Source organism: Salvia splendens, chromosome 3 (genome assembly GCF_004379255.2).
Source record: "Salvia splendens isolate huo1 chromosome 3, SspV2, whole genome shotgun sequence".
NCBI lineage: Eukaryota > Viridiplantae > Streptophyta > Magnoliopsida > Lamiales > Lamiaceae > Salvia > Salvia splendens.
Genome location: NC_056034.1, coordinates 13498016 through 13513702, shown reverse-complemented (window position 1 = coordinate 13513702; position 15687 = coordinate 13498016). Strand labels below are relative to the sequence as shown.

Sequence of the window (15687 nt, the reverse complement as noted above, 5' to 3'; positions counted from 1 at the left end):
TTGGAAAGCAATGACAACCCATATAATATTACCATGTCTGTTGTTTGATCATTTGTGCAATACTGAGGGGATGAAATCTACATTCTTGACAAAATATTTGACGTGTTTATGCCTAATGAATAATGATTTATGTAATTACTTTTATTCCATGAATTTTACATTATTGAAGGAAGGTCGTTGTATACATCGTTTTTTTGGTTGTGTATATGAGTAATGTGAAAATATTATGATTTAATGAACATTTTTTGTGTCAGTAATGTAAATGTTAGCTGCTAATTTTTACATTACTCCAAGGTGATGTATACATTACTTACTCCCTGGTGATCTAGACATCACTACAAATGTAAAGTAATTATTATGTACAGTACATTATTCGACTTGTTTGTAGTACTTTATAAACCTCAATGTTAAATTATGAATGATTATTCTATTAAGCATAGTCAGTAATGGACACCTATTCCTTATAGCTATGCTATGTTAAATTAGTTCGTTTGCTTAATTACTTCGTGAAAGTACATTAGTCTTAGAAACATTACTTACGCAAATGAGTACATTATTTGCTACCACTAGTAGTCTTTGTTGTATTATTATGTATATCAACATTATTTGATACTAGTGGGCTACATTATCGTGTTGTAGTAGTATGTTGTGTGAGATTAGTTCGTTTGCTAAATTACATTATATGCTTCATGAAAGAACATTATATGCTTACATAAGTTACAGAAACATTAATATTTGCTATTATTGTGATACATTACTCTATGTTTTAGTTGTCTCTATAGTTTTATTTTACATGTTTGGTTACATTATTGAGGATGTTGTTTACGTTAATTGATATTGATGGGCTACATTATTTAATGTTGTAGTATGCTATGTGAGATTAGTTCGTTTGCTAAGTTACATTATATGCTTCGTGAAAGTACATTAATTTAACATTTAAATGAATTAATGTATATATTTCTTGATAGGTACAAAGAGGGCTAGATTCGATTACGATGATGATTTCGAAGATGACATGCCTATTGCATTAGAGCACCGGCTGAGGCAAGAAATGCGTGAAGAAATGGAGGACCAAACTTAGTTTCCATCCCCTATGGTTAAGCTTCTCTGCGGTTAGGGCATAGTACCAACCCGACATCAAAGTTTGTGTTTAACTTAATGTTCGTGTTTGACTTAATGTATGAGCTTCAGTTAAATAATGTAGCAAATCAAATAAATAAAAATCTACATTACTAGCTAAGTGACATATACAATAACTAATAAACTCTTGGGGAATGAATCAAACTTTCTGCTCTTGGTGATGGTTTTCGTTTGTGAATGGGTACTACAACATAGCCCTATGAATTGCTAAATCCAAAGGGCATGAATTCAAGTTCTTTCAACATTATTCTCTTAAATATGTACATTATTTACTTATACGAATGTACATTATTGATTATTGTATTAATACATTATTTACTGTACCAAATCTAAAACGCACATTAAAAAATAAAATTTAATTCATGTGGTGGTACTATACCCTAACCCTATGGGTTGATAAACCCAAGGGGAATGATTAAAACTCACTGCCCTTGGTGATGATTTCGTTTGTGAGTGGATACTACAACCTAGTCTCATGGATTGCAAAACCCAAAGGGATTGAATTCAAGTTCATTTCAACATTATTATCTTCAATCTGTACATTATTTAGTGTTACGAATGCACATTATTAGATACTATTGGTACATTATTTACTGTACCAAATCTGAAACGCACATTAAAAAAATGAAATTTAATTCATGTGGTGGTACTATACCCTAGCTCCATGGTTGCTAAACCCAGGGGGAATGATTCAAACTCTCTGCGCTTGGTGATAGTTTCTTTTGTGAGTGTGTACTACAACCTAGCCCAATGGATTGCTAAACCCAAAGGGTATGGATTCACCTCTCGCCAAACATTAAATACTTGACTAAAGTCCCAATTTGGTCCTTAACATATTGCTTTTTTTTTAATTTTGGTCCAAAACATTATCTTTTAAATTATTCGGTCCCTCAAATTTGAAATCGGATCACATTTGGTCCATTTTGGACGGTTCCGTCAAATTTTTGACGATTTTAATTATCGGGTCACAAATCCATCACTAATCTGTCACTAACTGGGAGAAACTGATCTGTCACAAATTCGTCACTAATCTGTCACAAATCCGTCACTAATTAGTATTTGTAAAGTATATAAATATAGGTATTTACTTTATTAGACTTTATAATTAAATGAAAGTGTATGTAATTGTGTACTTATAGATAAAGAGCCAAATTTTATTAGGCTACATATAGAAACATGTAAATACGTGTGTCCGTCGATTTTCAACAATAAAATGTAGAAGTACTACTTTTTGGTACCACTTAATATTCTATATTTTAGTTAGTTAATATATTACTCCCTCCGTCCCAATTAGGAGTCACTCTTTGACCGGGCACGGGTTTTAAGGAACTGTTTGAATGTGTGGTGTAATAAATGGAGTTAGGTAGTGCAATGTGGGATTGTTTTCCTTCTTGATCTTCTGCTTTCGCCGCCATTTGTGCCATTTCTTGCCGAAAACAGAGGCCGCCGCCCAAAACCTGCCTCCGCCGGAGCTCTTCTTCTCTTGGTTGTGGAGATCAATGTGCTTCTTTATCTTCTTCACATTACTCTCTTCTTCAACTATTTCGCCTTCATTTACCTCGAATTCAACTTCGTTTCTTGAATTCTCCAAATGGGATTCTTCAATTTCATCAATTTCTACATTTTCTGGGTCACGGAAATCGTCGTCGTTCTCGGTCTCCTAAAAAATGGGCCTCTCCGCAGCTAAAGATCCGATTTTTTTGTCGTTTGCGAGATTTTAGCTGGAGGAGGCGCCGCCGTCGTCGAGGGAGAAGAGAGACCAGAGAGTGTTTTTCCCTCTAACATCGCAAGATTTCCTCTGGGGCTCGAAGAATTGGCTCAAAGCTTCGTTCTTGGACGCCGAGAATGACTTTGTGCGGCAGAGCTCGGGGAAAAAGGAGGTCTTCGAGGGCTTCTGAGGCGGGAAGAAGCTGCTGCTGCTGGTGGCAGCGGGTTTCGCAGCGGCGGAGGAGGAGGAGAAGAGGGCTTTGATGGCGGCGGAGGAGGGGCGGCGGGAGGAGGAGTGGGGTGTTGGCGGAGGAGTTGCCGTCGATAGTGGTGAGGCGCTCGCAGAGGCAGATGGGGCAGAAGCCGGTGAAGTTCTCGGCGGGGTGGCGGTCGCAGCTGAAGGAGGATCGCAGTGGCTGCGGCGGCGGAGCTGTTGGGTCTACAGAATTGGGCTGATTCATAACCGTTGGAAGCATGTATCCCCGCCAATTAACAACATTGTGCTCCGCAGTGTGAAGCTTTCTTCATCGGTGACTCTGTGTGTGTGATAGAGAGAGAGAGAAATTGAGGAGACAGGAATTAAAGAAGACGAAGGGAAGGAGAAATGTTTTTTACTTCTCTTTCTTTTTAATGTAAATAATGGCATTTTTTGTAAATTTTGCCAACAATAAGAGTAATTTTGATTTCCAAATATGGTAAGTAGGAAGAGTGACTCTTAATGGGGGACGGACCGAAATGGAAAAGAGTGACTCTTAATCGGGGACGGAGGGAGTATTTAATTATCATTATTCTAATAATAGTACTTTCATGCCTCAATTTCCGCCTAATTTATGTAACTTACACGTAAATGACTAAAATGATAATTAGTGACGGATTTGTGACGGATCAGTTTCTCCCAGTTAGTGACGGATTTGTGACCCGGTAATTAAAACCGTCAAAAATTTGAGGGAATCGTCCAAAATGGACCAAATGTGATCCGATTTCAAATGTGAAAGACCGAATAATTCAAAAGATAATATTTTGGACCAAAATAAAAAAAAACGCAATATGTTAAGTACCAAATTGAGACTTTAGTCTAAATACTTACACAAGATACATAATTTATTATTACACATGTACATTAAAGGTCACTAGGCGTACATTATTTAGTTTTACTTAGCTTAAACATTATTCCCTAAAACACATACATTATTTAAATTTGGAATGTACATTAATAGACATTACGCGTACATTATGTCTTGTGTATAAACTATAAAATTCATTGTGATTCATGCATAAAACAAATATTGCGATAAAAAAACAACACTAATAAATCAATAACCTAATCACAAAATATTGCTATATATGTGGAATGCGATTATTAAAAATCAACTAATTAAGAATAATTCAATTTAATAATTAAGAAAAAGAAAACTATATCATCCTTCTATGTGGAATGAGATTATTAAAAACAAGAAAAGTGATCGAATTTGGTTAAAGTATTATTTAAATATTGTTAGATGGGGGTGACAGTTTAATTTTACAAAAGAAATAAAAGATGCAAGTTTTAATAAAGGAAAATAAATCAAAGAAAATACTTTCCAATCATGGTGGAGAGAATCATGGAAATAAATAACCGTCTAAAATTTCATCTCCCATATCTGCCCTTTTCGAAATTTTTAATCATTTAATGGAATTCCACGTGGCAGAAAAATAGACCATTAGATGGCAAGATCCAAGAGCTTGAGATTAGTTTTATGTTTTAGTACTATTTAGCATAAGTATATGAATACATCCCAATAATGATATTATAGAGAAATATAACGTCTGAAGTGATTTCCTGAATGTGGCAAAGAATTATAAGCAATGTCTGCTTGTTAGGAACTTAGGATCATGAGTCCCTTATTTTATCATTTTTTTTCGTAGGCATATATTGCAACTGAATTGATTATGAATAAAAACAAATTAAATGATTAATTTTCTAAAAATAACTAAAATTTTATATAACTGAAAAGGACAAATTTATTTTAAATTATTTTAAAAAAATTCTAAGCACAGTCAAACACTCTTTAAATCTAGAAATCACCATTTAAAATCTAATCAACACCTAAATATATGATACAAACATGATCATCTCTTCAAATTAGACATGGGTTTTCCAGGTGGATGTTGAATTTACGTAAACATTGGTCTTTTTAGAATTGCAATTCACATGGCTCAGTACTCTCAATTTGATCGAAGGATCAAATCATCTTATCAACTGAGTTATAACTAATGATTTTCACTTAAATTAATATGCAGTTTGTGCAGTGCATAGTTTAATTATACACTTAAATTATCACATATTTTAATTAGGACGGACAACTACTCTTTTTATGCAATTAATTTTCTTAAAAAAATCATTCGATAGAGACTTACAGAAATTTGGTCTCATATATTTTATCTTAATATTACCAATAATGGGAAAAGAACAAAATGTTGTTCCATACAAAATAACTTTGCCACTTAATACCTAGAAAACTTTCTAGGGGAATCACTTTCCCCCACCGTTGCTCTCCATACTCTAACCTAATTCTTTATTTACTTCTACTCATATTCTATCATAGTGATAGTTACTTTTCTGAGGTATATATCAGACAGAATATTATGAATTTTTATTTCCGTCCAGTTTGATTGATAACAAAATAAAATTGAAAAAATCTTAATTAGGTCATCGAAAACGTGTACTTTATACGCACTGCACATTGTGTGTGTTAAGTATAATCTCCTTAACGTCGGATTAACTCCTCCGTGAGGTCGCGGGAATCGTTTGCCCGTTGATCGCACACGATAAGAATTAGGGTTCCTCCGTGAAGTAGCGGGAATCTTTGCCCGACGATCAACAACGACAAGAACTAGGGTTTGATATTGAAGAAGAGAAAAGTTGCTTGAATAATATTCTATTTCATATGAATGATGATTATGAAATATTCCCACATATTTATAATGTGGAATCCTCAATAAATAAATCTAATCTAATCTTAACCAACTAAGCAAAATATACTAGAAAGATATTAATTACTAAATTATGGGAGACATGGAAGATAAAGATATTAATTACTAAATTATGGGAGACATGGAAGATATGTCTCGTATCAGTGTGTACCTAAAGACGCAACAACGTTACAGATCCAAAGTATTAATGCTACTTACACTTAGCAAAAGTGTAAAACTACGTGGTACTAAAGATCTAGAAGCCGCTACGCTACCCATGTGTTTCACTCAGTCTTCCCGACTTATTAGCACCGGAATGCTAGGAGTGGCCACAAATATTTTCTTTTGTACATAATTTATATTTAAAAAAATTAAATTGATTTTTTTATTCCATATTTTTCACACTCATTGTTAGGTGAGTCCATTTACTTTTTTTTTCTTTGACGATATATAAATACACATTCATAATACTTATAAAATCAAATAAGACTATTCTCTATAGTGAATAAACTTTTATTAAAAAACGAATAAAAGTTTTAATGGCGTATGGCGTATATTAATTAAGTGAGTTTGAAACTATAATTGAAAATTTGAAATAATGGTCACATCGATCTTTAAATGAGAATATTATTCCCTTTTTGCTTTTGGTAATTGAGGAAATATAAAGAACTTTTCGCACTGCACTTTACATTACTTTCTGAGGAGTAATAAGAGCATAGTTGATCAATAGTCGCATTAAATATTAAATAGATTTGATAAACAATTCAATCCTTTTCGGAATTTATGAGAATTTTTATATCCAATTGTCTCGAAAAAAGTTCTAGTGTGAGTGCTTAAATAATAGTAGAAACAAATTATTAATCTAAATTGTAAGTAAAATCTAAATTTTCAGAAGAAATCCAGCAAATAGCAAATTATAAAAACTATATAGAGCTAGCCATAGTTATCTTTTAAAAATTCATAAGCAAAATGTGTCTCTCTCTATTATGGAATTAGATTCAGTGACAACTACACGTATTATAATTAAAATAAAACGTGGTTATTTAATCTAGCAGACAGCTAGTGCCAACAGCATATATGTTAGTCTTAGTTTAAATAAATGAAAAATTGACACTATAATTGTGGAAAGAAAGTAAATTTCTACTTATGATGGATTCGACTTTTGTTGGGTATTTAGGTAGTGGAGTTGACATTAAAAAAAGATTTGTCTTAAACTACTCTCCAAAATGGAAGGACAGCAAGACTTTTGTATATATAAGTTATAACTGATCTACTAAATTAAACTACTAATATTCTCGAGTAATACTTCGATTTTTTGCAATAACATACAAATTACAATGTGATAGACTCTTGTAAACTGTAATTATGTTGATAATATTCTAAAAAAGAGTCATTTGACATATGAATACTTACTAAACATACTAATTTGCCATCCCAATTCTAATTATATATGTGGAGTATCACCTATTTTATTAATGAAAATTATACACGATCTACTAGAAATTTGTTAATTAAATAAAAGATGATATAAATTACAGTGGATATTGTATTCAATCAAATTTATGAAATCATATCCAACATAGTACTATATAGCAAACAAAACTCTAAATTGAGAAGTTTCAATATAATTAGTCAAAATAATCATTACCTTGCACCTACTCAAGCTTATTGTAGTAAATGTATTTTTGCAAATTATTAAGATTTGAAAATTTGTCCTAATATCATTATCTCCCTAATCTACCTAATCCTTATTGAGATCGCCTGAGATCATCCTTCATCATTACTTATTTTCATAATCATAATCACAATCACAATCTTTTTTTCAATAATCATAATCTTTTTTTCTGTTAATATTTGTTCTTATTATAGCAACTAACTAGTAAATGGAATTGAAGTCCCATGATGTCATAATTATTTCGTAAAAGATGGGCCCATTTGCTGACGAGGTAGATCCGTCTTAGTGCATCCTCATCCTCATCCTCGTGCCAAAGATATGGACTTAAATGTCCAAGTGCTTATCTCCATCTAGTGCATCCATATGAATTTAAGCACTTAATACTATTCACATTTATTACTATTCACATTTATTATTACTAATATTTGTCTATGATTTACTACTGCTTATACTCTAAGTTACTCAATATAGATATGAATGTGAGAGTATCTGAAAAAGTGAAGAAATAAAAAGAAAAAGGACATTTCCTTTATGCACTAAATGAACCGCCAATATTTATGATAACTTGCCCATCTGCATAATTTGTCTTGTGAACTCAATTCTCCACATATTCTCATGACTCATCTCCTTTCTTCGAAATCAGCTCCACCAAATATATTTCGTACACTTATGAAAAAAAATCGAATAAATTCGATTATATTAAAATCCCTAGCATGAAAAACTTGTTCTCTTATTTATTCGGAGAAAGTTTGAGTGGTCTATGTCCAATAACCTTTCTTTAATTCAACGTGGCCATGTAGAAAGTAAAACAATGATTGTAAACATGGATTTTGTTGGTGGTGAAGTTTTCTTTATAGTCGACTACAAATGCTACTATGATCTCCTCTTCTTATAGAAGAACACGCTATACACTTTTGTTTTTGCGACCTTTTGGAACTTGTTAGTTTATGAAAATATGAATCAAATATATAATTTCGTAAAATTTTTGGATTTTTGGTTATATTACTATATTATAGTGCGTACTGTGATATATATAAGATTGTGAATTTATGATGATTCGAACTTTATTATTTTCAAAGAAAAAAGATTTTCAACACGTTTAGTTCTATGTGGCAGTCTGTACATAAAATGTTCTAGGAATTAAAATCCAGCTATTTCTAGAGAGTAAAGATTGTTGTCGAATCAAGTTCTCACAAGTCACACATAAGTAAATTCTTTATCTTTTCTTGTCATGATAAAAAAAAAAGGAAATTGCAGTAACAAATAAAACAGCTAATTTTACAGGCAAAGGGACATAAACTGCAGTACGATAAAATAGAATATAGATTAAACTTGAAATCATTTATTCTTTTTTTTAAATGACATGAATTATAATGTAAAATTAATAAAAATAGAATATAGATTAAAAAATTATTAAATTTTATAATGATAGAAAATGAAAAAAAATATGGCCATCCGGCTATAAGTAAATAAAATACTAGCCCGCTAACAACCTAAAAATATATACTCCCTTCATTCCCAAACAATCTATTGAAAAAACTTAAATATCTAGAAATTTCATCCATTCTATTCATGGTTATTTGGAGATCACTTATTTTACACAGTAAATGTTTGTCATCAACAACATATACTACTACATATCACAACAAGAATATTTTGATGCTCGGGTGATGATGTGGCATGCCAATTCCGCAGTGTCCATAGCATATGACATGAAGTTTTTAAACAAAAAATTGTTGTGATTTGAAAAATATCATTTCTGGTTGATAATTGATGTAGAGATGTCCGAATTGAGAGTGCGAGGATTACGATATTTGTGTACGGTTTTGTAACATGTGTTATCAATAACAAAGGGTGAGATAATAAGAGCATCCGCAGCAGCGGGCGTCCCGGCAGACGTCGTACCGGCGTGCCAGAAGTCCGCGCAGGACGTCCGCCATTAGACGTGCGACTGGCGGACGCGGACGTCGCTTGCCGACACCGGAGTTCCGCGGCTTTCCGACTATGTCCGTCGGGACGTCCATCGTGACGTCCGCCATTGCGGTGCCACGACGGATGTCTCGACGGACGTCCCAATTTTCAATTAAAAAAAACTCTATATATACGGCTCGCTGAAGTTCATTTCATTTGCACCACTTGTTTTTACGAGTTTCTCTCTCTCTACTTTCATTTCTTTTAAAGATAAATGAAGCACCACGATAGTGATTCCCCCGCCACGAGAGAGTCACAAACGCCGATTCCCGTTAGATTTGGGGGAAATGCCGGCGGAAGTGCACCGATGTCCGGGATGATGCCCGGAATGGCGCCGATGATGCCCCAACCCCAAATGGCGGGGATGATGCCCGGGTACTACAATATGTACCCCCTTGGTGTGCACGGATGGATGGGATGATGCCCCAAATGCCCTAAATGCCCGCGATGACGGGGATGATGCCCCAAATGCTCGAGATAATGATGTCCGGGATGATGCAGGGCATGCCTGCTGCTGCAGGGGAGCAGGCAGGGGGTCCCCAATCACCTGGGGATAATGTCTATCGCCCCTACATGAATTTATTGTCTAGTGATTCCCCCCAGAGTACTCCTCTGGAGACTCAGTTCATCGGCATTGAGACTTTCTCTTTTGAGGAGTTAGGGCTATCTCTGATCAGGGAGTCTCCCATTGAGATGCCACCAGCAGGGAGGACGCAGAAGCAGGGGAAGGGAAGGGCAATGGCAATGGCACTACCTCGTCTTAGCGTGCGGGAACGAGGGTGGGGCGGAGGCCGAGGAGGGGGAGAGGAAGCCGGCGGGAGAAAGAGGATCATCTGGAGCATAGGGGAGTGCGTCGCGCTGGAGAAGGCCTGGATCAGTGTAGTCGAGGATCCCTACATCGGGGCTAACCAGCATATCGACAAAATGTGGTGGCGCATTAGCCAAAGCTACATCGAATTCAAACCGCCAGGTGGGAAGCCTCACGATGGAGAGCAATGCCGGAAACAGTGGGAGCGGCTGAGGAGGCAGCTCAGCCGATTTGCCGGCATCTACCAAAACAACCTCCGCATGGCAACCAGCAGCATGTCCGCCGATGATGTGAAGCTTCTGTCTCACCAGCAGTACCCCGACAGTGAATTGGGTTTCAGGGAATTCAAATATTGGGAGGTCTATCTTGTGATGCAGACTTCCGCCAAGTTTAGTGCGGGTGTTGAAGCTGGCTGGCCGAAGCGGACGAAGTTCAACGCCTCCGGCGAGTACAGCAGCATTGTCGGTTCCCACGAACTCCCCGATACCGAGGCAGAGTTCCCGACCCCTCAACCGTCTTCCCGCCGCCATCACCCAGCCAGGCAAAAGACCGCGATGCAGACAGCTAGGGGAAGCGCCAGCGGCTCCTTCCCTGGTCACTCCCGAGCTCAACCATCTCGCTCGCATGCAGCTAACGCAGAGCATGCTCAACACCATGGACAAGTCACAAGTGACATGCAACGACTAATCCCTTATACAAGATGATGTTGAAGGATGTCATCGAAACTAGGGCTGGCAAATCGTGTGAATTAGGTCGTTATCAGGTCAACCTGATAATGACCCAACCCAATAAGGCCTAACCTGAACCCGACCTGTTAAGGAAACTGTAAATCCGAACACGAACCCGACCTGCTACCTTCAAATCCGAACACGACCTGCACCCGACACGAACCCGTTATCGACACGATATAATATGGGTTGACACGACACGATAACAACCCGAACATGATATTACACGATTAAAACCTAATATTACACGATTAAACCTTAATTTTTAACCTAATTAACACAATTAAAATTTATTTTATACTATTTAAACCTAATTTATAAGAAATTAAAAAATTAAAATAATATATATTTTTTAAATAATAATAAAAATAATAATATTATTTCTTAATGGGTTACTCGTATCCGACCCGAACCCAACCCGAAATTATCGGGTTCTTAATGGGTCAACCCGATGTCAACCCGATAAGGACACGGATCTAATAAAACTTGACCCCAACCCAATAATTTCGTGCGGATTCGTGTCAGATTATCGTGTCGTGTTGAAAATTGCCAGCCCTAATCGAAACTATGAGGCACGATTTGGGGATAACACCCTTGCCCGGGAGTGGCGCTGGGACTGGCGACGGGGACGACGAGGAGTGAGACGGGGGCCGCATTTGTCGAAGCTTGAGGTTGTTTTTTTTAACTATGTATTTTTTTAAAAATAATTATGTATTTTTTTTAAAAATAAAGTGGTTGCATTTTCTCCGTATTCTTGTCGAAATTTTAATTCCGTAAATTGTTTAATTTGGTGAATTTATGAATTTTTATTATTGTGGATGTCCGTCTGGATGTACTTGAGGATGCCCGTCATTTTGCAGTGGGATGTCCTTATGACTTGACAGTGCAGTGGGAGGTCCTGATGACATCCGTCCCGCCGTGGATGCTCTAAGTGAAATTTTCACATATAATTCTAAAACAGCTACTTATGGCCACAAATTATCGATCAAAGATAACAATTTTTCAAAATTAAAGATGAACCCTAGTTTTGGAATCCGTTGCTAGTAAATTAGGGGAGAAAGTGCGTGAGTAGTAGGTGGAAGAATCCACCTCTAATAAAAGCAGTACGGAGATGGAGGTGCGAAAATGGTAGTGGCAAACAACGAGAGATGGAAAATTGCGATAGGTTTTTCCATTTGAAGCACAAAATGCTAATATTCCTATGTTAATCGCAGTTGAATTAGGGCGAGGTGAGTGTAGTAGCAGTGTCAGAGGATTGAATTATGCTGTGGCGCAACACAATCATGATAAATTAGACAGTTGAACTTCACATTCAAGATAATGGGCATCCATCAATCACCAGAAAAATGCATAAACAAATGATTGAAAGAGAGATATTTCTCTCCCCACTTTGTCTTTTTTTGCCCAATTTTGAATTATTCCTCCCCCCAGTTGTTTTCAGAAAATATTCCTGAAGAAGTTGTAGTTCCTTGCTTTATTTATAGTCACAAGCATAGATTCTCTCCCTATATGCTATGCTGTAGTTCATCTACACCCCTCAACGGTTCACCTAAATTATCGAATCAATCACTATACATGTTCATTTCCTTTTTCTGTTTTTTCCATTTCTCATTGCCCTAATTTTGATGCTCTCTCTCTTTGCTGATGAAAAGATTGCCTGCTTTTTGTCCTTTTCATGGATGCCCTCTCTAGCTCTCTCTCTCTCTCTGTGTAAGCATTGTGCAGCTGGTTATTCCATATCCTACCTAGTATAAATAGGGGACTCTCTCTTCATTGCATATTAAGCTTGCTTGAATTTGTTTAAGGGATAATTCAGCTTTCATCTTCTGTTGCTTAAAATGAGCTACTCGAATTCATCAATGGGCTCTGGTTAGTTTCTTCATGAGGAGCTTCTTCTTTTTAGCCTTTTTGTATTGTCTGCATTGTGTTTGGCTAAATGCCTGCCTATCTGTTTACTTTTGAAATCTGCTACTCATTTTCTGAGAAATATATGTGTGGTTCTCTGTTTGTGTATGCTGATTTTGTTTCATTTCGACTCGAATTTGAAGTGTTTGTTGTGATTATCAGGGAGTAGAACAGCTAGAAGGAATGTTGAGTTTGGGAGGACTTATGTTGTTAAGCCTAAAGGGAAGCACCAGGCTACTATAGTCTGGCTGCATGGACTTGGTGACAATGGCTCAAGGTTTGATCTCTTTTTCCTCATCAGTGAAATAAATTCGATGCTCACACTTTATAAGGATTGAGATGTCACATTTCAAAAACTTAATTGAGTTATGTTTGAATGAACATGTTCATCATTCTTTGGATAGAAATGGGATGTGAACTAACTCTTGAATTTTTATATAATCTTGTGCAACTTTACTCAGTCTAGCATGATCTACAGCAACAAAATCTGGTTAATATATTCTTGGTAAATAGTACTCCCTTTACGCGAAAGGTTGTGTATGAGTGGGCTTTATATCACTAAAGGGTGAGAAAAAGTTCATCAAGAATGTCAATGGATGGACAAATATTTACTCATCCCTACGAGTGACACTTTTCTTGAGAATATTCCTACAGTAATGGTGGAGGGTGAAGGAAGGTGGTGGCTCCCAAAAACTTGAAGTTTTTTGAACTTTTTATCGTCTCCTTTTTTATCTTAATTAAGTTGCCGAGCAAAGATATCAACTCCCAGAATAGAATTTCACTAATTGTGGTAATTATGCTTTTGCATTTTCCTTTTTTGCCTTATCTCATTCTCAAATCTCTCGAATGAGTGTGTGCGTATGGTCTATGGGACCACTAATCGCCTTATAATTCCATAATATGTTAAACAAGAAAAGGGTTGTTTTCTCTTTTTGCAAGAAAGAAAACAATGGCAAAGTTTTAACTTCACATTCCATGTCTTGTTTTCTTTATCTCTTGAAACAAATAGATAGCATTATTCTTTTCACATGGAGATGATGAAATATAAATGTCTGCTCATTTCTGCGATGTTTCTCTCTGCAGTTGGTCGCAACTTTTGGAAAGTCTTCCCCTTCCAAATGTAAGCATTATCTTCTTAGTTATATTCTTATCTGTTACATCTAAGAATATATCTGTACTATAGTTGCTGTAGCTAAGCAGCATCTCCTTTAGGGAAAGAAGAAGTTGTCAATCTAATGTCTTTTAACGTCTCATTGAATTTTGTCGTGCAGATAAAATGGATATGCCCCACTGCTCCAACGCGCCCTGTGGCTATACTTGGTGGATTTCCTTGCACTGCTTGTAAGTTTTTTGTCCATGACGGCATTTTTTAATTCATCGCAACATGTATAACTATTTTTAAACCAACTCCGTATTCATTCTGCGACTTTTTATGCAGGGTTTGATGTTGGCGAGCTTTCTGAAGATTGTCCGGATGATTTCGAAGGTTTAGATTCCTCAGCAGCACACATCGCTAATTTACTGTCCACAGAGCCTACCGACAGTAAGATTCTTTACAACTAAAATAACTCATTTCATCATTATGTATGAATTGTCATTTCCACATGGTTAGTTAGACATACTTGAAGAATAAAGTTCCCTTTTTTGCTTAAAGTTAAGGTTCCTGTCCAACCTTAATTGCATTTCTTAACGTCAGTAGTATAGCTTCATTTTTGTGTGCTATATAGCATTATTATATCCAATCTTCCAAAAAGCTCTTTTCGTACGAATCGAATGGTTGAAATATGCTTACTTTAATCGTTCTGTTTCAGTTAAACTTGGTATAGGAGGCTTCAGCATGGGAGCTTCAACTGCCCTCTATTCAGCGACTTGCTTTGCGCATGGTAAATATGGAAACGGCTACCCGTATACTGTTAATTTAAGGGCCATTGTTGGCCTAAGTGGCTGGCTTCCTGGTGCAAGGTATTTTCTTGTTCATTTTGTCCCTAAATAATAAAAAATCTAACATAATTAAGAAATTGGGTGCATATATCAAATCCTGACCCTTTTACATTAATTACTGCAGGAGTCTGAGAAACAAGATTGAAGGATCGCACGATGCTGCAAGACGCGCTGCATCACTGCCAATTTTGCTCTCTCACGGACTCTGTACGCCTCGTACCTTTCCATAATTCATCCAAACTATTCATAGATACACACAGTGCTGAGTTTATACTCTTAACAGGCGATGAAGTGGTTCCTCACAAACATGGAGAGAAATCCTACCATGCCTTGAACCTTGCTGGTTTCCGAAATCTATCGTTCAAAACCTATGAAGGGTATCATCTAAGAAATTGCATTTCAATCCGGAACCTCATATATATAGGCTTTCGACTAAACTACCTGCTTTGGCATGTTATTCTTTAGGATCGGGCACTACACCGTGCCTAAAGAGATGGACGAGGTATGCAATTGGCTAAACTCGAGGCTGGGGCTCTAGGGGTTATTATGATCACGGATTTAACTAAAGGACGACCGGGGGAGCAATAAGAGGAAGGCGAGCGCGTAGAGTTATACGAGTTGTGAGTTACAGATTCGGCTACTTGGTTCATACTTCATAGTAAAATAAAAGTTTTGGGAGTAATATTATTTTCTATGTATTCTGCAGCAGTGATTTTGTTATGTAATTCGATTGGGGTGGGGTTATTTTGGTGTTGGTGTTAGTGTTAGTTGGCTTTTTCTTTTGTAATATGGGAAGAAAATAAGATGGGGATATTTTCTTGTGTTTATAAATATGGAAAAGACACATTTCCTAAATGCAT

General features: G+C 36.2%; 1 protein-coding gene across 3 annotated transcripts; it reads left to right on the top strand.

The window, feature by feature from the left end:
* Window positions 1–12002: 12002 nt before the first annotated feature.
* LOC121795067 (acyl-protein thioesterase 1 homolog 1-like) lies at window positions 12003–15682 on the top strand. Of its 3 annotated transcripts, XM_042193503.1 has the most exons (10): window positions 12249–12691; window positions 12787–12850; window positions 13049–13163; window positions 13970–14006; window positions 14158–14227; window positions 14325–14429; window positions 14698–14848; window positions 14952–15034; window positions 15111–15204; window positions 15293–15682. In XM_042193503.1, the coding sequence occupies exons 2-10, from the start codon at window positions 12820–12822 to the stop codon at window positions 15363–15365; spliced, it is 759 nt and encodes a 252-aa protein (XP_042049437.1). In that variant the 5' UTR covers window positions 12249–12691; window positions 12787–12819; the 3' UTR covers window positions 15366–15682. The 3 variants fall into 3 exon arrangements, with proteins under 3 accessions (XP_042049438.1, XP_042049436.1, XP_042049437.1); XM_042193504.1 differs by lacking the exons at window positions 12249–12691; window positions 12787–12850 and adding an exon at window positions 12003–12210; XM_042193502.1 differs by lacking the exon at window positions 12787–12850 and having other exon boundaries at window positions 12248–12691.
* The last annotated feature ends 5 nt before the right edge of the window (window positions 15683–15687 follow it).